The 22,503-nt window shown below is 39.5% G+C and overlaps 1 protein-coding gene across 5 annotated transcripts in view; it reads left to right on the forward strand.

Moving 5' to 3' along the window:
- LOC131437058 (serine/threonine-protein phosphatase 2A 56 kDa regulatory subunit epsilon isoform) overlaps positions 1 to 16,655 on the forward strand; it is a 94,958-nt gene extending 78,303 nt beyond the window's left edge. For all 5 annotated transcript variants that reach the window (XM_058606113.1, XM_058606121.1, XM_058606138.1 and 2 more), the window contains 3 exons: positions 4,301 to 4,634; positions 4,718 to 4,947; positions 14,900 to 16,655. In XM_058606113.1, coding sequence (XP_058462096.1) covers positions 4,301 to 4,634; positions 4,718 to 4,947; positions 14,900 to 15,290 — 955 coding nt within the window. In that variant the 3' untranslated portion in view covers positions 15,291 to 16,655. The remainder of the gene's footprint in view (positions 1 to 4,300; positions 4,635 to 4,717; positions 4,948 to 14,899) is intronic.
- The last annotated feature ends 5,848 nt before the right edge of the window (positions 16,656 to 22,503 follow it).

Raw genomic sequence — 22,503 nt, forward strand, 5'->3', positions numbered from 1 at the left:
ATCCACCACCCAGTCAAAATCCAGCCCATCCACACAAACATATGCACACACCTGTGTGTGAACCTGCTCTCGGCATTGTTCGAATGACTCGGGGGGACGATGCTTCCCGGATGTCATGTCTTCTATCTTATCCCGCCACCGTCACCACCCGCACCGCATAAGCGTGGATCATGTTTTTTTGGGGTTACCGAGGGACATTATCGTGGTTTCTCCCCCCAACCAGAGAGCGGACACGTGATGTCTGTTTCACGTTGACTTAACTTGCACACACTCTCCTATTTCTATTGCTAGTCTATACTTAGTTCCCCAGTCCAAAAAATGTAATTATTTCTGTTTCACCAGGTTAAACGTTTGTCCTCTGAATGTGGCATCAGTGTCTTGTCGCAGTCGGTATGCATACCTATGATGTAACGAACCAATGCCCTTCCGATGTTCCGGAAGACATCGGGAAAAGATGGCGAGAACCGACGGCGCTCCTCCACCGGAAGGCACCGGGCGTCCAGATTTCGTCTCTGTCACGGACAGGTTTGCTTGAAATTATGAAAACCACAGTTTGGTGTTTCTGTTTCCCCATCGAACAACTGATTCGCCCGTAATGTCCATCTACTTATTTTATGAATCAAAATTATCGGTCCCGTATCGAACCTCCGGCTTTCGGCGCGTGCGCACTAATCGCTTATCACGATTATCATCGGTTCCATTGGGTGTCTGTCTCTTTGGACCGATGGTTGTTGGACTTGGCACAAACACACACACACAGAACGAAGCGAAATGCTTACAACCGAAACACACACACCAACCCGGCCACGGTTACGAGAACCGACGAGCAGCGGTGAATGGAACTCAGGTTGATGAATGAAGGCTGACTGCTATCGAAATTGACAGAGAGAGAAAGAGAAAGAGACCGTTGGGCAGACGCACAATCGTATGGGAACTCGCAAACACGGTCAGTCGTTTGAACTGAGAGAAAATAACTCACCGTGAGCACCACCTTCTACTCTCGCAACTCTGATGGGTGTGTAGACTTTTTACACTTCCATGGCTAGCTGATATCTGCAAAAATAATTTGTCATTGGGTGTCAGCCCACAATCGGGGCACACACGCGGTGAAACCAACAATCAAGTTTTGTTCACTCATCGCTAGCGCGGAGCTGTCAAAAATGTGGGCTGAGTGCTTTTTTTTATTGTTTCGTTGATTCCCAGCACATCATTGGCGATATCTGTCCGAATGACAAAGTGTGCTACATTTGCAACAGTGTGGAGTTTGGATCGTGACGTCCTGTCACTGCCAATGTTACTCGTCGTTGAGTGTTTTATAATTGGTTTATGCTGATTTAATTAACTCGAATCAATGATTTCGCACAGTGCTTCAGTTGGGCTTGTACATCAAACAATTTACCCACCAACAAATTTGAAAAGAGGCATCAGGCATATATCACATTTGATTCGTAGCTCCTAGGTCTCGTGGAGACATAACAAATGTTAATTTTCTGTGACAGTTCGTTTGAGTCTTTTGTCTTTAATATTTTTCCTTTAAAAGCTTCTTTGTGCATTATTCATTTTGGGTATTTTCAATTAGAATTTTGGATGAGACTAGTTCAACGTGTAATGTTTATTTGCTAACCGGTACGGACGTCTACTTCCATTTCTAAGGTCACACAATGATCCTACGCGTTTCTGGGAGGATTTAGCTTCGTGCCATTACTCGAAAAATGTTTAGGGTTTGTACAAAACTAATAAGGTCAGCTTCGTGCCGAAGAAAGGAAGTAAAATTGGAGGAAGATATGAAGAAAAAAGGGATTTTAACGCAAAAAAAAAGTTGGTTCAAACCTTCTGAGTAGTGTAAAAAGGAAGGTTTGTGCATTTGGATATGGTATGAGAATTGAATAAATCGATATTTGTATAAATTTTTTTCAATTTGCAAAGTGGTTCGTCACGATTTCCCAAAATGTCAAAATTGAACATGTTTTATAAGTATAAAAAATAGCTACAGAATTCTATCAAACCCTGGGAGGGCCGAGTGTCGTATACCAATCGATTCAGCAGAACAAAGAAATGGATGTATGGTTCCGGTCGGGAGACGGCCAGGATGTAGACCATGTTCGATGTACGTTCTATCATGCCTAACCGTGTTTTAGAACTGTGTCTATCACAAGGCTCAGTTCTTGGCGCCCACGTGTCGGAAGCCTCAAGCCAATCGTCGAAGCGGAACTGTCGACCGGAAACTGCGTGATACGATTTTGAAGACGATTAAGAGGAATCCTTATCTGTCGGACCGTGATTTGGCCAGAAAATTCGGTGCTACCCACAGTACCGTGAGAAGAACTCGACTCCGGGAAGGAATCAAGTCGTATCGAGCTAGCAAACAGCCAAATCGGACCATAAAACAGAATAGTGTGGTCAGAATTCGTGCTCGGAAACTATATGACCAGGTGCTGACCAAGTTCGACGGGTGTCTTCTGATGGACGATAAAACCTATGTCAAGGCTGACTTCGGGCAAATCCCAGATCAAAAATTTTACTTGGCAACGGCTCGGGGGGATGCTCAAGCCAAATGTAAATTTGTTTTTGCCGACAAATGTGCAAGAAAATTTATGATTTGGCAGGGCATTCGACGCTGTGGCAAAAAAAATGAAAGTTTTCGTTACAAATAAGACAATGACATCGGAACTATACCAAAAAGAGTATCTCCAAAAACGAATTTTGCCGTTCATTCGATCCCACGACCATCCCATAATGTTTTGGCCAAATATACTGGGAAATACTGGGAAATCATGAAGAGGAGACTCAAGGCAAGGGGAAAGGTTGTCAAAGACATCAATCGATGATGACGACCTGGTGGAATAAGATAGCTAAAACGATGGACGAAGAAGGTGTGCGCCGACTAATGAACCGTGTTACAGGAAAAATTCGAGAATTCCTTCGAAACCGTGACGAATAATTTTATCCGTATTTTTTCTTAAAAGTATGAAGAAAACGCTACATTTGTATAATGAAAGAGCTTGAATTCAATCATAAATAACTGAAATACAGGCAATTATCTTTGTTTCAATTTTATCTGAAGAAAGCTTTATTACCGACATAGAAATAGCGGTGTAATTTTTCGCTCGAATATCACGCGTTTTGGTTTTCGACTTCGTGCGGATTTCGCGTGTTTTGATTTTGAAGTCTTTCGTAACAACCCTGAACATAATTGAGCATTTCGATGCGTTTATAATCATTCTATTTACTCTGCACCAATTGGTAAAGATGTCCAATTGTGACTGCAGAAATATAGCATCATTGGTAGTTTTCATCAGATGGAAAAGTTTGAAATCGTCAGCAAAGGATAATTTCCTGAATTTTAGCAAAGTATTAAAATCATTTAAGTAGAGTAAATATATGAATGGTCCTAGATGACTACCCTGTGGAACTCCGGAGCTGACAGCAAATGGCGCAATGTAAAGCTGTCACCGATTTTCACTGACATCTGGGGTGTCCTGTTAGGTATGAGCTAAGCTAAGTTGTCCTTGTTGAGAATATAAACAACGTCCCATAAGAAATACGTCTTTGACCACTTTCCTCCAGTATGCGAAAAATTACCATACCAAGTTTGATGATAATCCGCTCAGGTGTTCCGGGGTGTTAATGTGTAAGATCAAGTTTCCTCGATACTTGACGCGAAACAATTAATTTCACAGCTACACAAAATCATGTGCTCTGATGGAACCTACGATTCGAATGATAACATTTTTTTTTTCTATTGCTTCTCGCCTTCTTCGAAAACCAGTTCCAGTTGTTTATAGATGTGAAAATAATTGACCCTTTCAGCAAGCACGTGTTCATTTTTTCAATCGACGCATGTACGCAATTCAACGGTACTTGCTTACGCTGATGACCCAGTGCATAAAGAAAAATTATTTGCTATCTATTCGTCAGACCATAATCAAGTGTATGTTGCAACCACCCTATTCAACACCCATTTCGATAAAATGTAAATTATGATCAACCGTAGATTGAACGGTCAGATAAATGTCAACAATGATGATAAACGGTCGCACATTTAGCATATAAATTGAGTCTTTGGAGTCTCAGAGTGACTCCTGTTGAAAACACTGCAGTCTGAAGAAGTTGCATTGATCGTATCACACTGACAATTATTACACTGATGGCGTGTTTGAATATTTTGTTTCCCATGGGCTTGTAATCGTAGTGATTGTTATATCGGTTCCACGTGCATTTCAGTAAATCTAATTTATTTCCCTTCCCCAAGTGTATCTACCTGTTCTAACATCGATTTGTTTTCTTCTTCTATTTCCAGCATAATCAACGGCTTCGCCTTGCCGCTCAAAGCGGAGCATAAGCAGTTCCTGGTGAAGGTGCTGCTACCACTGCACAAGGTGAAGGTGTTATCGCTGTACCACGCCCAGCTCGCGTACTGCGTGGTGCAGTTCCTGGAGAAGGACGCCTCACTGACGGAGCCGGTGGTGCGCGGGCTGCTCAAGTTCTGGCCAAAGACCTGCTCCCAGAAGGAGGTAATGTTCCTTGGTGAAATCGAGGAGATACTGGACGTGATCGAACCGCCCCAGTTCGTCAAGATCCAGGAACCGCTGTTCCGGCAGATTGCCAAGTGTGTCTCCAGTCCCCATTTTCAGGTGAGCGTTTGTTCCATTCACCTGTGGGATGTTCGTCTAACCTGTTCTTTTTTGTTTTGCCCTGCTGTTTGTTTGCATTTTAGGTGGCCGAGCGGGCACTCTACTTTTGGAACAATGAGTATGCGATGTCACTGATCGAGGACAACAATGCGGTCATCATGCCGATCATGTTCCCGGCACTGTACCGGATCAGCAAAGAACACTGGAACCAGACGATCGTTGCCCTCGTCTACAATGTGCTGAAAACGTTCATGGAGATGAACTCGAAGCTATTCGACGAACTGACCGCCAGCTACAAGGCGGAGCGGCAGAAGTAAGTGCTCCATTTACTGTTTGTTCCGTTGATGTTCCGTTCGTGCGCCGCGTGCCCGTCGTCGTTGTCACCGTGTGCTGATCGAGGGACATTTTGTTTGTAAATAGTTCCGATCAGCAATGTGGGGTTTGTTTTTTTTCTGTTTGTGTGTGTGGAACAACCAGGAAGAAGATGGCAGAGAATAGTATTAGGAGGACAATAAATTTACTGATTATCAATTAGTTGAGCTGGCAGCAAGACTATTCAATTAACGCGTAAGAGATCTTTCGAATTCATACCGAACAGATTTCCTTTTTTTTTTTTTTGTTGTACATACTAACTCTTCATGCAGTGTAGGAGAAAACGTTCATCTCGAAAAGTGTCAATTTTTTTAAAACAATTGTTTACTTTTTTTTCAATGTTCTGGATGTTTGAAAACTCGGGAAAAAATATCATAATACAAAAAAACATCGTAGAATCTAAAACCGTTGAAAAATTCGGCCGACAATAATTTTACAACTTATGTCGAAAAATATGAGTCGCGGTATAGTTTTTTTTCATACGCACCGGAGGTTGTGCTCGTGAAATTTTCCATGCAATACTACATGAAATCAGCAGTCGCGGGCCTAACAAAGAAAAAATATTTCTTCAGTAAAGACTGTCCCAGAAAGTATGGACGCACTTTGATTTCGCTGTAAATAATTCACAAGTGTTAGATATTCAAATTTTATTCGATATACTGATAATATTAGACTACAACAACAGAATATTATTCTCAACATTTGCTACTTAGCCACTGTAGACTAGCTGGCGCACCTTCTTGCGAAAGTTCCTCATTAAATTCCGTACAGACTTCTTGGCGACAAGTTTTGACACTTTTTTCCAATCTTTTTCGAACCGTTGAATGGTTTCGGCTGTCGAGACATGTTTCCTAAGATGTGCCTTCGTTAATGCCCAAAATTTCTCAATGAAATTTTTGGTAGCATACCATTCTACCGTTGATTTCGAGTAGTGGCAAGAAGCAAGATCTAGTCAGAAGACAACAGGATCCCTGTGGCTTCGAATCATGGGTAGAAGTCGTTTTTGTAAACATTCCTTGATGTATATTTCGCTGTTCATTGAAGCAGTGGTGATGAAGGGTTTCGAAATCTTACCGCAGCTACAAATTGCTTGCCAGACCATAGCTTTCTTACCAAATTTTTCGACTTCAATCGATGTCTCGGACTGGTTTAACACTTGCTCTTCTCGCACCGTATAATATTGTGGTCCCGGCAAGTATTTGTAATCGAGTTTCACGTAGGTTTCGTGATTATGCAGTTCAAATTTCCAGCAAGAATCGTATTGTACAGCTTTCGAACCCTCGGCCTTGTTTCTTGTTTCGGACTACGTTTTGGTTGTTTCTGCTCCTTATGGGTTCGAAGATTCAAACGTTCTTTAGCACGAAGAACATTCGACTTCGAAGTGCACGCTGTTTTGGCCACATCCCGAACTGAAACCTCCTTCTTTTGCTCGAACGCCTTCAGTATACGTTTATCCAACTGAGGGTTAGCAGGACCTTTTTTTCGACCCGTTTTCGGTTTATCCTCAAAGGTGTCATCCTCACCGAACTTCCTGATTGCATTTCGCACGGCTTTTTCACTTACTCCTTCCATTTTTGCTATCTTTCTCAGTGACAGTCCGCGTTCTGTGCACCATTTGTACACAATTTTTCGACGTTGTTCTGCTGAAAGTCCACTCATTTCGAAACAAACTAATGAAAACGAATAAACAACTGCACAAGTGGTTAGAGAAGAGTTTAAACAACAGGACGCAGTCATAAAAATTGACAAATTCTGAACCATTGCGAAATGGCAGCGGTTTTTGGTTGCGTCCATACTTTCTGAGACAGTCTTTATTCTTGTTATTCTTCAGTATAGTCTCCATCTAGAGCGATACACTTGACTTATCGGTCCTCCAACACTTTAATGCCCTTTGAAAAAAAAAAAGATTTGTCGAAGCCTTCAAAATAGGCTTCCGATTCTGCAATGAACTCATCATTCGACAAAAATTTCTTTCCCTGGAGAAACCTTCGAAAATAGATAATAGTCGCTGGGGGCCTGGTCTGGAGAATACGGGGGATCCAGTGAACCAAGCCGAACCACAAATCATTCAATTTCGCGTCTTTTTTCCATAGCTTCATGAAAATTAGAACTGACGTCTGACACGATCAGTTGTTATTCAAACATTAGTGGATAGATGCTCATAAAATTTGGTATTGGGTCTTCTAGAGGCTTGTTCTAAATAAAGTATACACGGTTCGAACCTATTCAATAGTCATTTTTGACGTCAATAAGTCTTACGCATTTTCAAATTCATCCTGCGGAAGAACGGGTAGAACTTAATCGTAAATATTTCGGGTTGTTCTTAACGTAACAGCATAATTCTTTTTTTTTTTTTTTTTTTGTTTCGATTATAGAGGTTTTAACCTTAAGGTCATTCGCCTCTTCGGGCCAGAAAAACTTTCTGACCCTATGTGCGGGGTTGGGAATCGAACCCAGGCGGGCTGCGTGAATGGCATCGACTTACCCATCACACTATACCCGTCCCCAAGCATAATTCTTTATACATGCTATCAGAAATATGATTAGCAATTGAATATTTTTTAACGGTGTTCGATAACTATAAATAACTCAAAAATTAGGATCTCATCACTCATCACGCCTTGCTAGCCTTTCTCCAACCCGAGCCGACGGTTTTGAGGTAGTCAGGCACATGGTCGTGATCTGATTCGCCTTCGGACGTCAGACGAGCGTCGACATCAACCAACAGCGAGCAGAAATTTTCAATTAAATTCTAGAACAGAATTCTAAAACGGAATTCAGAACCTAGACTCAGGTCCACCCGAATTTGGAACCTAATTTCAGTGCCATTCCAGACTTGAGTTCCAGATTAAGGGTTCAGAATTGAATACCATAGTATTCAACTCTGGATTTGAATCCTAATTCTGGTTTCTTGATTAGATTATAGTTTCTTAATTTATGTTCGAGATTCGAATCAATAATTCTGATTTAGGATTTTAACCTCAGAATTCATGAACAAAATTCAGGATATCAATTTTCGATCTGGACTCTGGAACTGTTAGATCTGAACTCTGAACCTGAATTTTAAAATTAACTTCTAAGCCAGAAATTATTTCCTGCGTTCAATTTCAGAATTTAATTTAAAGCACAAGATTTGTTATTGGGCGGCATCCAAACATTTCAGCTACTGGCGCAGCTTGCAAACTTGCGTTCAGACAAAAGCATTTTTACTAGATTTGAATCAAAGGGTCAAAGGGTCTACTGCATTTTTTCAAGCATCATTGCAGTATTCTGTTCAGAGCTCTGACTGGACATTGCAAACTCAATTATCACATTATTGTGATTTGTGTGAATGCGACTACGGTACTTTATATTATCTGGTATGTAACTGTCCCGCATGGACGCAACTACGTATCCGGGTTTTTGGTACTCCATACATGGTTGAGTCTGTGTATGCGGAGCTAAAATTAAAGGATATTCTATCGTTCCTCACCCTAGGTGGTAACGAGCTATAGTCAGAGGGGTTCATCGTTCTTCTTGGAATCCTTTCTGTAATGACCTTGAATAGGTTTTAGCAGATTGTTTGGCATCCTTTATGAAGTGCCGAATTTATTTCTGCTCATACATACTGCGAATCGTTCTGCATTCTTCCGGAAATGCAGAATGGTGTCGCTGTAAAATCTCTAAATCCCTTCGGGGGTTGGAGGTTTTATTAACCTTGCATTTTGGCACCTGCAGATCGATCAGCATCCTTTCGGGGACCCACTTCACAATTGCCTTCCATGTTTCTTTGATCCTTCCCTTCCCATCAGAAAATTGATGAGAAGCTACGGCAAGACACAAATCTCCAAATAACTGAGGGAACTTGCCGCTTGAGCCAATTAGTTCTGATTCCTAATAGCCAGAAATTGTTTTCTGCATTCAGTTTTAGAATTTAATACAATTTCAGAATTCAGAACCTGCATACTAAAACTAGATTTTGTAACTGCATTCAGTTCCTTGTAGAGTAAAATAGCAAAACAACAATTTGAATTCATCACTTATATGGCAACTGAAAAAAAAATACATTGATTTTCCTATTTATCCAAAATGACAACTAGTTATTGGACTGCCACCGATGCAAAGAGCATTTGCGGCTTTCCTACTCTATCAGCACGCGCGTAACGATGCTGTCATCCTGCTGTAGGGAAGTTGATACTTTCCGTCCGGTTGCAATGGCCAATTCCAAAACCTTTTACGGTTGTTGGCACGATGCAATATCAATTAAAAGCTCGCTCGTTCGCCCACCCGTCTGCCGTGGTGCGTTCCGAATCGATCTAGTTTGATTATGTGATTTCATAACTAATCCAAGTTATGCAAGTCACATTCCGGTTGTGCACAGTAGTACAATCGACGATACGTGACTCGACAGTATTTTATCGCGTTTGTTTTTTTTTAAAATACTAATTTACGTGACCATCATAATTTCCCTAACGTTTGTTTCTGACTAGAGTAATTAATTTTACTTGGATTTTTTAAATAATGATCGCAATAAACTACAGACAGATAAATTTCTCTCAATATTTGAATAAATTCGTACGGACATGTTTCAGAAACATGAAAAGTAAAGTAAACTTAGTGCCTGAGCAAACGAAAAACGTACAATTGAATACGAAATCGGAGAAACATTACCAACGTGCCCGTTTTGTGCAAATTGCAAGAAAATATACATTTTTCATTTACATTTCGTCTTCGATTTTTCAGTGCACAGCAGTTCAAGTTGAACTGCTACTGTGACTTAGCAATTCAGTATGAACCGCTGCTGAACTTCAGAGGTAATGTTTATTCTAGCTGAATACCAACTGTTAGATAGTTTCACCGAAGCGCAATGTATGTTTATGATTCCAATACAATACTCGGGACGCGGCTGAAATATCAGGAATTAAACAATAGTTTTCCTTTGTTTTAATTTGGGCGAGAAGCATGGAAGTATTTTGGTCGGCATCTTTTGCATAGTTTAGTGAGTAACTACGCTGGCTTCTTGACTAGGCACAAATTTGAATGGTTAGCTCTGAAGTAGAAGGCAAATGCTATTTTTTATGCTTGTGAGACCCAACTGGTCTAGCTGTGTGCGTGTAAAAAGTATACCATAATCATATTACAAATATGATAATGTGGAGTTTTCAATACTTTAGATACGATTTCGTGTTTCATTAACACAGAGTTATTCGAAAAAGAAAACCAAAATGAATTCTGCAATTGATCACTTGAATTAAATTTCATAAAACAATCATCATCTAGCTTAGTTCGACAATTCGACCTTTTTGACGAACAGACTTTTCGATAAAACAGAACTGGGTAAAATAACCTAGATATCTGATACTGCGGTGGATTCATTCTCCATGATTTGTGGCTTTTATCATCATTAGCACCGAATATCTGTCATTTGCACTTAGGATCAAATCTATAGTTCATCTAGAAATGAAAACAAATTATGCAGTATATGAACGATACTAAACGGTTTCAATAGGTCAATTGTTTAAAAGTTGTTTTGACAGTGTAAACTATTGTTTGGCAAATCATCCTGAGCAGTTTAACTCAAGAACCAAAAATCCAAAAATGTATGGAAATTTATTTTCAAAATCAGTATTCAATTGAAACTGTTTATAGCGCAAAATTCTTTTCTGGTACGAGGCGCATTTTTGGTTGGATGGATACGTCAGCAAGCGAAATTAATGTATTTGGAGCAATGATAACCCACACACCCCGCTCAAGGATGTCCGATGCATCCCGATAAATGTACTGTTTAGTGCAGTCTATGGGCTGGTCGAACCATCGTCCCTTATTTCTGTAAAAACTGGGAAGGACGACGCGTGACCGTAAATGGAAATCGCTAAAGAACCATGCTCAAATAAATTTTTGTTGACAAATCTTCAAGATTGTGGTTTCAACAGGATGGTGCCACTTGTCATACAGTGGCCGAAACAATCGACTTGTGGAAAGAACATTTCAACGATAACATTATTACGAGAAATGGACCAATGGGTTGGCCACCGCGTTCGTTTGATTTGACGCGACTCGATTATTTTTTTGCGGCGATACGTGAAGTCATTGGTTTATGTGGATAAACCAGCATCGATTGATGTTTTGGAAACTAATATTCAACGTGCCATTGCTGAAATATGCCCTCAAATGTTTGAAAAAGTGGTCGAAAACTGGACCTCCAGAATAACCTTTGTGAAAAAAAGTTCTGGCGGCTCGAAATCAAGTAAAAATATGTCAGAATGCATTAAATATTTGTCACATCTACTGTAAAAACGAGTCATTTTCGACGCTCGTTTATGTCGGTCTCAGAAGACCTAAATTTAAACGATTTTTTGTAGGTGTGGTATGTGTTTTATTTAAATTTCAAATTACCAAACTCCTTAAAAACACCCTTCAAAAACCATTAATAGGGCTGGTATAGCGAGGTGGCTTTCACCGGAGCCTGCTTGGGCGCGATTCCCAACCCCACACAGCACGATCAGCAAGTTTTTCTGATTCAAAGAGGCGAATGACAGCAACAGGTAGGTTAACAACCTCTATGATCAAACACAAAATAGTAATGCCTCCAGTAAGGCCCCACACCTTCAATTCGTTAGAAAACATGTTAAGCTATGTCCACTTAAAATCTGGAATAATAAAATCATCTGTAGGGTGGATTTATGTTTTGCCTTTCTCATATAGTAAGGGCTCAGTTCGTCGAGTACGCAAAATGTCTGTATGTGTGTGTATGGATGTATGTAACATTTTTTGCACTAATGTCGGAGATGGCTGAATCGATTTTTATGAACTTAAATTTAAATGAAAGGTACAATTGTCCTATACAAAGTTCCTGAATTTTGTTTTGATCTGACTTCCGGTTTCGGAGTTACAGTGCGATTGGCGAAAAAAATTGTCTTCCAAATTACTTCCTAACTTTTCTTAGTGATGGCGTGACCGATTTCAACAAACTTATACCGTTTTCGTTTATTGATCAGAGCAGCCCGAAAGCTGACCCAGAGTCGCCCAAACAACTTTTGAGATGTTTGTTTTTAGCAACCTGGGGTCGCTCTGGATCGAACTCCAATCGCGTAGTTTTGCTCCTAAAATTTTCTCGGGTTTCACCACGGCATTCATGTGAATTTGTTTATTTTTTCTTTTCCCTATGAGCTGATGTTTAGGGCGTGTTCCACGTGTTCGTTTTACTCGGAGTCAGAGTCGCCCACGTGTAGGTTCAAAAACAAAAAACGGTATTAGATTCAAATGAATGGTCTCATTATCTGGATCCGTCTTCCGGTTCCGCAATTAAAGGGTAAAGTATGTTAAAAATTGGATACCGTCACTTCACACCGCGAAACAAAATACGTAAAAAAATTTCTTAACTTGCTTCGAAACTATACCAATCGGTAGTCATTGTCAATAGACGGACCTTTTGTAAGAGTCAAAGAAAATTACTTTGAAGAATACACATTTATATATGAGAATATGTGAGATATAAGAAAGGCATCATTACACCACTAGGTGGATTGGAACAGGTTTTTATCGATGAAATCACCTTTATTTTCGCGGTATCTCTAAGTAACTTCCCGGATGTAGTGGCAACTTGCAAAAATCTAGCCAAAACTTCATGGCACCTGATTGGGTTTTAATGAAAGGTAGTACGCGGTTTTTAAGACATTCTTCCTAGTACGTCTTCGAGCCCGTCGTCTTTGGTTTTGGCTCCGCTGTTGCATATCCCTTGCCAAATCATCAGTTTTTTGGTAAAATTGTCCATAAAAGCAAACTTAAACATCGCCGGAACATCTTCTCGTGCCGTCGCCATGAAAAATTTTCTGCCAGGAATCAATTTTGACGTAGGTTTCATCGTCGATGAGCAGGCATCCTTGGTACTTCGTCAAAACCTGCTTGGTACAATTTTCTAGCTCGAGTTTTGGTGACAAAACTTTGCTTCGACGTTCTGTTTCGTTGCTTGCTAGCTCAATAAGAACGATATCCTGCTCGCAAACGAATTCACCGTAAAATTTATACCACATAAAGAAGGGCGCCTAGGTAAACAAAGCGCTCCATCTGTTTTAAAGTAATGATGATCTTGTTATTATGAAACGCTGCCATGAATCCTTAGTTATTCAAGATATGTAAGCGACTTTGAGATATAATAAATCTTAATTATCTTTACCGCATGAACGATAGAAAAAAGTACGGGTGTGTAATGTCAGAGACATAACTGGATGTCGTGAATACGAATAAAACTGACACGATTTCTTTACACTTTCGAATTCGAATTGATAGTTGATCGATTGTGTGAATTGCGAAACTTTCCCCCTTTTCACTACTAAAATTTTCAACGATTTTTGACGTCGATTATCTCATTTCGGATTTGCATATTTCATTGAAAGAAACTATGTACAGGATTCATTTCTGACTTTTAGAAGGACTTTGTGGAATTCTCTGCGACGTTTAGCACAGTTCGGAACATTTATCTCGCACGATTTTCGCACAGTGAAAAGTGCACGAACCAAATCAAATTATTTTGTATTTTCACTAAACTGATGATTTCTACCTTCGAATTTCAAAGAAGTAATCTTAATTGTTCTTTAGATAACATTTAGAGCCATTAGAACGGCTGATTTTATATAATGTTGTCCACTTTTCGTTTCTTGTTTTCTTTCTCTCCAATGCAAAGCACCAGCAGCTGATGCAATCGTTCTTGCTTGAATTGAAACTAGCTTTGCGTACAAACCGACACATCCGCACGCAGTGCCAAATGGTTTCATGCGTCTTCTTGCCTTGACGACCGGAAGGCAAATGAGAACTACGACCTGAGCGTTTGAGGTTTTTAACCACGCAGAAGGTGCGCTCTCCGATGCCGCTGTTTGAAAACGTCTTCTCGCCCCGACGTCAGCTTCCATCCAACGCACAAGAAGCAAAGAATCTATTTTCAGTTGAAGATATGTGCCTGACTACCTCAAAATCGTCGTCTTTGCGCGAAAAACCCAAGCAAAAGTAAAGAGTTTTCCACGTTGTTTTAAAATTTTCAGAAAACTTAATTTTTGAGTTGTTTGTGGTTATCTCACACCGTTCAAAATATCATCTTAAATTCCTGATCATATTTTTGATGAAATAGTGAAAGAATTATGTTGCTGCCATTAATACAAGTCGAGATATTCACGATTAAGTTCTGCCCATTCTTCCATATGGCAAATTTTAAAAAGGCACCCCATAGTAAAGTAAGTCGTATTCACGGCAAAAAAAGAATTTATTTTCTCGTGAACGTTTAGTTGTCTGTTTGCTGATTGACCAGCCAGATTTTGAAGTTTAAGAAATACACTTCGGATCACCATTACCAGCAATGTGCGTACATCGATGATCGTTGTTTTTTTGTAGTGTACGGAAATGCTGGTAATCATTCTCGGGCAGTTGTGCACAGCTGTTCGCTACAATAATGTCTGGATTTTAACGTTTTCTTAATCGGTTCTCATTTTATGTGGAGTCGGCACGGTTATTGATGCTGTAGTTGAAGAATTAGACTTGCATCAAGATAGCCGTTTCATTTTCGACAGATTATTATACCTCAATTAAACTCGAAATTAAAGCAGAAGAAGTTTTAAAAGCATATCAATCATCATTTTTATACTGTTATTTTTCATGTTTGTAAATACGAAAATCATGATTTTCATTATCTAAAACAATATTGAACTACGTTACAAATACACTACACAGTATCAATTCGTACCCATTCGGCCTCAAAAACGCTGTAAATTGTAAGCTTTCATCGGCTTACTAACCCTTCTGCGAGTACTAATGCGCTTCCAATACCTTTCATTTCTTTTCATCTGTCCCTGCGTGCGCGCGCTTGCATCATCGTCATCCGCTGTTCCCGCTGTTTTACAAACACACACCCACAAACAACGCAGAGAGAAGAAACGAGAACGGGAACGGGAAGAGTTGTGGAAGCGGCTACACGAGCTGGAAAGTGCACGCCGACCGGATGCACCCGGAGGTGGTCCCGGCAGTCTGATAGCGGATGGAACTGGAAATTCTCTGCCAACTGGTGGCGGTGGCGGCGGCGGCGTCGGTGCGGTTTCGCAGCTCACACCCAACGCGCTATCATCCGCCACATCCACGTCGTCGTCTTCTTCGCCGTCGTCCGTTACATCCGGTAGCAATCTGACTGGGCTCGGTGGAGCCTCGTCGCAACCACCGCCACCCGGTTCGGCCTCCAGTCACCAAACAGGCTCAGCGCCATCCGCCACATCCCCCAATGCCGCCACCAACAATGCCGCTACTGCGCCATTAAACAAGTGATGTACTGAATAATACTACTTTTAAATACATCTTCCCTCTGGTCATGCCACCAACCACCCAACCCCGCCCCACTCACTCGATCCAACCGTTCCGAATTCCCGAAAATCCGTTCCTTGCATCATCCTAAACATCCCTTCTCTCCCGGTCATCCATCAACTACATGCATTCACTCAACCTCCTGCCCACTCACAATCTTCGGACATATACACACCCACACGAACACACATTCACCTAGAATATAGAGTCTGCACGCATTGTTTCCGCTAGGACCCAAACAAACAAACAAAAAAAAACAAGAATCCTTCGCTTTCGTATTGAAGTACATTGTAAAACGAACGAACGAAGGTCGGCAAAGTCATCCCTAACATCATCCTTAGTAAAAAAAAAACAATTGTTATAAGAAATCTGGCAGGCAGAAACCAATATTCAATTGTATGCTAACGAAAACAAAAAAAAATAAAGAAAACAATCTTTTTATAGAGAAGAGCGAACCTAGTTGCAACTCGAATGCAAATAACAGAATGGGTAATACAAAGTATGTAAAGTTAATAAATAAAACAAAAAGTTTACCTGCTTCTATTGCTGTCGAGAGAAAAAGAAAAAAGAATACTAGTAACAAAAACAAAAAAAAGGTGGTGAGTAAAAAACCCACTTTTATTACCATACATTCACTTACACCACACGCAATGAGCGAAATAAACAGGAAAAAAAAGAATCATCTCTATAGCAACAGCTCAGACAAAACAAAAAAAAAACAAACAAGTTTAGCAATGACCCGGAACGCCAACGCCATCTTTTCTCTCTCATACACACATTCACATACACTTACACTCTGCCTACACGTAAACATAAACATGCTAACACAACCACAAAAACACAAACACACAGTAACCGATGTGTCAACATAATAATTAAAAATAACAAGATTAGCATATGACCTACCGCGACCACGTAGAGAACCAAGCAACAAAAAGAAAAAAAAAAGAAAAAACAAAACAGACGAGAAAATTCAACAGTTAGAGGGAGAGAGCAAAACTTTATTCTGTTCGTTTGGTTTGTTTGTTTGTTAACAAAATGTATTCACTGGAATAATCATTTTTATATTGAAAAAACAAAAATTCCGGATCTCTGGATTGCGAAACCGTCTGTGTCGATGAGTTTTTCTCTGTAATCTTTTTTTTTTTGAGCAGATGGCTTCTTACTGTTGTGCTGAACTAGTCGAACTGGGGAACATTGTAATCCACCAACTGCGGTACTCCACGATAGTTGATTTTGTTTGAATTGAAACTGAATCGCAAGTTCGATTACCAAAAACAAAATAAATATCATCCTTGTTTGATAGATTGGAAATCAGCTGTTTTTTTTTTAAAAGAAGGGCGAATCTAACATGTTTCGATCTTGGATTTAAATCCTCTTTTGAAATTATCGTATATTCTCAGTTCAATTTTTGATTAGTCGATGCGCATCTTTAAAAGGCAGGCAAATTTTATTACCACTTTCCTTCTATATCTACTGAATAAATCAACATAAAAAGAGTTTCGCCCTTTTTCGATTTGCTTACTTTTATGCTTCCTGTGCGAATTATGAAGTTACGCCCTTGCGCATTTTTTGTGAAATAGGTCGGTTTTCGTGACTAAGACAAATCGGCGGGTGATTTTATCGTCTCATTTACTATTTGCAGTAGTAAAAGGTTCGGAAACCATCAAAAATAAAGAAAGCAAATACTTTCGCCCTTCCTTACTAGCAATTGAAGCATCGCCTAGTTTGTTGGAATCGAACACGTAGGGCGAAACTTACATAAACAAATGGATTGACAGTTTCGCCTTTTATAGTTCTTTGTATTACTAAGATTGAGATTTTTATAGAACTCGAATTTTAGGCAAGGATTTTGAAGCATTTATTGGAAGGTGAGAGAAACTCGATTTGTTTACTTTTGTAAGATTCGCCCTTTTTTTGAAAAACAGCTGAAATGGACCCAGGTTTGTAGGTTTCGATCATAATACCACAAACGAATTTCCAGATATGACGGTCACGATCTTTTTTTGGCGCACATCTACGGTCCTCCGTGAAACTGGCACCAATGGTGATAAATTGGTTGCACTGCTGAGTTCCCATCATCACATTCATAATACAAATGTAAAAACCGTGATAATCCTTGCGATTCGATAGCTCATTCCCACATTATCAGATCCGAATGGATCCCGAATCAATTCCGAATCGGCGAGAAAATTTCATTCGGAATTCCAAGTGGAAATCATGTGGAATTCCGAATAAATTCCAACTCCAGTGCAACAACCGATTCCGAATGAATTTCGCCTACAACCGGTTGGTTTGGAAATCTGTCGGAATTGAGTGAGAAGATTCGGTCTGAATTATCAATTCGTCTTCTTCTTTTTTTCCGATTTTGCACGTTTTCGTGCTGATTTTCAGTTTTTTTTTAAATGAAAACATTCAATAACAGATTTTTAAATGAAAACATTCAATAACAGGATTTACAGAACTAGTAAATAACCTGTTCTTCTTAGAATTCCAACATAAACTGTTGAAATTCGCTGGAAATTAACAAAACGGCCTACCTTAGTCAGCATCATCCATTCCTCTAGCTGGAGTGTAGTGAAATGGCTTATGTACGATTCAGACGATCCGGCTTCTTCCGTCACCGTAACCGGAACGTCAGCCTCCGTCAAAATTAGTCAAATGAGTTTTCTCTTTGCGCATCCACACGATCCAGCAGAGATCCGGAACGTCAACGGCAAGCTCCGTCAACATTTCTCCGAAAGAATATTTCGATAGTCCCACGACAAAAGGGCCTAACTGCAAATGAGAGCCTCTCTTTGTTTACTTTCTCTTTTGATTATTACGGAGCCATTATTGCAAATTCTCTAAAGTTTTCAATATGAATCGAAAGATTGTAGTTTTACCTTCAAAGTTTTGCGAAGAGTAAAGCGTTAAATATAAAATCAGTTCGGTAAATCGTGAAAGAAAAAGTAAACAAAGTGAAACTGTCATTTGCAGTTAGGCCCTTTTGTCGTGGGACGGTTGATTTGACGGACTGTGATTATCGCACACATGCACGATTCATGTGATTCCGGTATTGAGCTGACGTTTGTTATGTATGTATTCGGTGTCAAGATCCCACTCTTAAACGAAATATACCACATATAAGTAATTAAATTTATCAGTAGATTTGCAAAGTACGTTACGTTGTTGAGTGGAACTGATTGTTTTGTTTTTTTCTCTTTCTAGTTAATTTTGAGTTAATTTTAAGTTATTTATTCGATTAAAAGGTAGGAAAACAACAGATCGATTGGCTTCAAAAGTTCCCAGGTTTTGTATGAGTGGAATAAAATTGTGCGAAACTAAGTTCTTCAAATTCTGCGTGTAAGAAAATGACATGACGAACACGGATAGTAAACCGGATCGTGTGAATCAGAATGACGGTGACGGACGTTGACGTTCCGGTGACGGTGACGAAAGAAACCAGATCGTCTGAATCGTACATTAAGGCGCCTGAATTTTACACTAACACATTCATAAAATGAGCGAATATTTAATGACATTTATAATGTCACTGTCAATCGGGTTGATTGAGTCAGAGATGCCATTTATACAGATTTATCTGTATTATACAGATTTTTACACACGCATACAGAATACAGATTTAGTAAATTTAACACGGATTTTCCAAGAAGCAAAAAAAAAGCTTTTTAGTATGGGCAATCTATTAGTATTTGATTGCAGTGACGAGAAGCAAAGTGTTGGCATTACATTCCTTTTGTGGAATTTAACCTTTCTGCTCCAACAGACAGATGGAAAGAATTATTGCTCATTGAATTGCGTTAAAGAACTAGTTCTTCTGAACCGTTAATTCGTTCTTCAGAAATATTTCAACTCTTCAATGGAATTGCAACAACTTATTTGCTTAGAAATATACAGTTATTAATACACTTTTTTATAGCATTCAATTACTTTTATTTGTTCTGAAAAAATTATAGAACTATCGTTCTTCAACAAAGAACTGTTGTTCACTCGTTCTTCCCGGAGAACTAGTTCTTTTAAACCGTTTTCGAACGGAACATTTTTTTTATTTGTGTCTGTTAATTGGGTTCCCGTGAAGTAAATTTTCAGTTTAAAGTAACTCATCCTCATACTTAAACTAACATAAAAATAGAATGAAAGACAAAACCCATCGCAGCGAAAATGAATCAGATCCTCTACAAGGAAAATAAAACATGTAATATAACTCACCACTAGGACTAATGAAATAAAATTAAAACTTTAAACAGGTTGCAAATAAAAATGAACTATGACGAAATCGGCAATAATAAGTTCAGCTCGGAACTCGAAAACCGATATGTAACCGATCGAGCAAACAAAAGACGTACACCATTTTCACACAACCACATACTGGAATAGAATTACTAGAAAGAAGAAAAGGGAAACCAAATCTACTAAATTGTACTTTGTAGTGAAGCGGTAGGATGTAGGCAGCAGCTCATCTTTCGCAAGGCATACACACAAAAAAACACACCGACACTAACTCATCAACATCCGCATTAAAAAAAACACGCATGCTGAGAAAGCGAACACAATAGAAGTCCCGGAAAGACGACAGAAACGGCGGCTAAACCTTGCAGCAAATGAGAGAATGTGCAACAAAATTCTATACCGAAACAAAAATAAATGATTCGATAAGAGGGAGACAACACACTGACACACACCCCTGATACACACGGAGCGAAAACGTATTTGTTGTAGTTATATTAAAAATTATAATTATTATTGCTATACAAGGTAAAACAAGAAAAGAAAAAAAAGTAAATTAGTAAACGAGGGGATGCATGAGAGCGAGAATCGTTGATTTGGTGTGTGTGTGTGTGTGTGTGTGAGAGCAAGTGCGAGCGGGCTAGCAGTGCAAACAAAACTGAACGGGTGTTGCTAGTAGTGATACCTACACGATCAACATAAATAAGTATATTTTTCCAAGAAAATCATCGCGTGTACACTGTCCTGTCCCAAGCTGTGTCATGTAGAACCTATTGTTTCGAAAAACCGCCAACACAGTAGAACTTTCCGAGTTTGTTGTCTTTTTGCTTGTCACGAACGCAACCATAAAAATAGTAGTACTACTTTACACTGAAAGAAAACAACAACAAACAAACATGTCTCATTCTGCTAGTGAGAAAAAGAGAGAGAGAGAGGGTAAGGTACGTTAGAGTGCTCGAGTTGTCACACAAATCAATGGGATAGCCTGGGGGAAATTGATTTCCTTCCACATTTTACGCGCGTCTGCTTCGTTCGATAGGGACATATTTAGACTTGTAAATGTATCAAATTAGTATGCGTCCTGATTGTTACGTTTGTAGTGTGCCGTTCGCACCTCGTGGCGGGACTAGCCTGAATGAGAGAAGGAGTACAAAGTCAGTGTGCATGTGCGTCGTGAATGAATGCTGCTCGCAACAGTGCGTTGTTTTTAGTGTTAGGCGAACAGTAAAACAAAAAAAAACAACTTAGGTGAAAAATTAAAAAAAAAATAACAAACACTTTGTGTTAGTGTGATGGAAAACCAACAGCTATAGAAATCACTTGTGGACATAAGGAACAAACAAAATAGGCAGCCGTAATTATTGCTAAACAATTAAAAAAAAAAACAAAACATGAACTGTGCTTCACAACTATCTAGAACAAAACAGTCCTGGAGCTTAGTGAGCCAGGATTAGCCTACTTAATAACAAAGCGAAAAAATTAAAGAAGAAAGAAGAGAAAAAAAACAATTGAAATGAAACTAACCTAACGAAAAAAGGGAAAATGAAGAAACTATTAGGCTTATGCAAGAGAAATCACACCCACTCACATTCATACACATTAAAATGTAGAACTACACAACACTAGTCGAAGTAATGAAAAGTAAAACAGAGAAACCTAGAGCATTAGTGCAGAGCAAATCCGTTTGACGTGCGAAAAATCCATTTGATTGTGTAAATATTCAACCCATTTTTTCCCCCGGCAAGCTTCCAACTGTTGTTCGAACATTTGTTTACATACCTTTCTTCGAAATGGATGTGATTCTGTGCTCCCGTCCTTTTTTAAAAAACGAAAACAAACAAATACACACACACTGGGAATCAAAAGTGCAATCCATGCAGACGAAATTGCTCAACACCGAAAGGGAAAGCCTTCTGAGGAAAAATTCTACTAAACCTGTTTCCCTCATAACATAAAAACAAAAATACTAAAACAAGAATTACATCCCAACTGTATGCTCTGCTTTTTTCTGCTGGGAAGCAGTTTTGTTTGGTTGATAAGCACTTTGTAATCTCCACCTTCTTCTAGAAGCAGATGACAGTTGGTCGCGACAGGTCAGAATTCAAGGGAATTCAAGAACTGAGTGAAAACGCGCGCGGCGGGAATCTTGAGGAAAAGGTTCAGAATGAAGTCGTTGTACAGAAAAAAATAGTACGGTTCACAAGATGCGTCAGCCTTCCTTCCAGTGGAACGCCGATCTGTGCAAGGAATGTGAGAAATCTAGTGTGCTGCTAACATTCCATGCCGGCAATGGAAGAACAAAAAAGATTCACGTCAAGAACTGAGTGAAAACGCGCGCGGCGGGAATCTTGAGGAAAAGGTTCAGAATGAAGTCGTTGCACAGAAAAAAATAGTACGGTTCACAAGATGCGTCAGCCTTCCTTCCAGTGGAACGCCGATCTGTGCAAGGAATGTGAGAAATCTAGTGTGCTGCTAACATTCCATGCCGGCAATGGAAGAACAAAAAAGATTCACGTGAATCGTGCAAAAGTGGGAATCGCAATTCACAGACAACTGCGATTGAACAAAATAAAAAATAAAACAAAGATGTGGGCCGTCGTTCAGTGAATGATAGAAGCACACCAGCGAGAAGCTTATTGAGAAAAATCGAAAGCGCGTGGCAAATGAAAACAAGTAAATAATAAATTATTCTTTTGTATTATGTAATTATTGAACGGAAGGAGAACAATGAGATGAGATGAAATAAAAGAAAAGAAATACCGGCGCCAATGCGACAGACACACGGAAACACATACACACATGCATACATACATAACCAAGCGGGGTGCGCGCTTAAAACAGTAGACGGAATCGGCGTCGAATGTGAAGAGTAAAGCAAGAAGAAAAAACAATGGGAAACGCAACCATATTGTACGGGGTAGAGAGAAAGTGGTGAACTTAGTAAACA

Source organism: Malaya genurostris, chromosome 1 (genome assembly GCF_030247185.1).
Source record: "Malaya genurostris strain Urasoe2022 chromosome 1, Malgen_1.1, whole genome shotgun sequence".
Classification (NCBI taxonomy): Eukaryota; Metazoa; Arthropoda; class Insecta; order Diptera; family Culicidae; genus Malaya; species Malaya genurostris.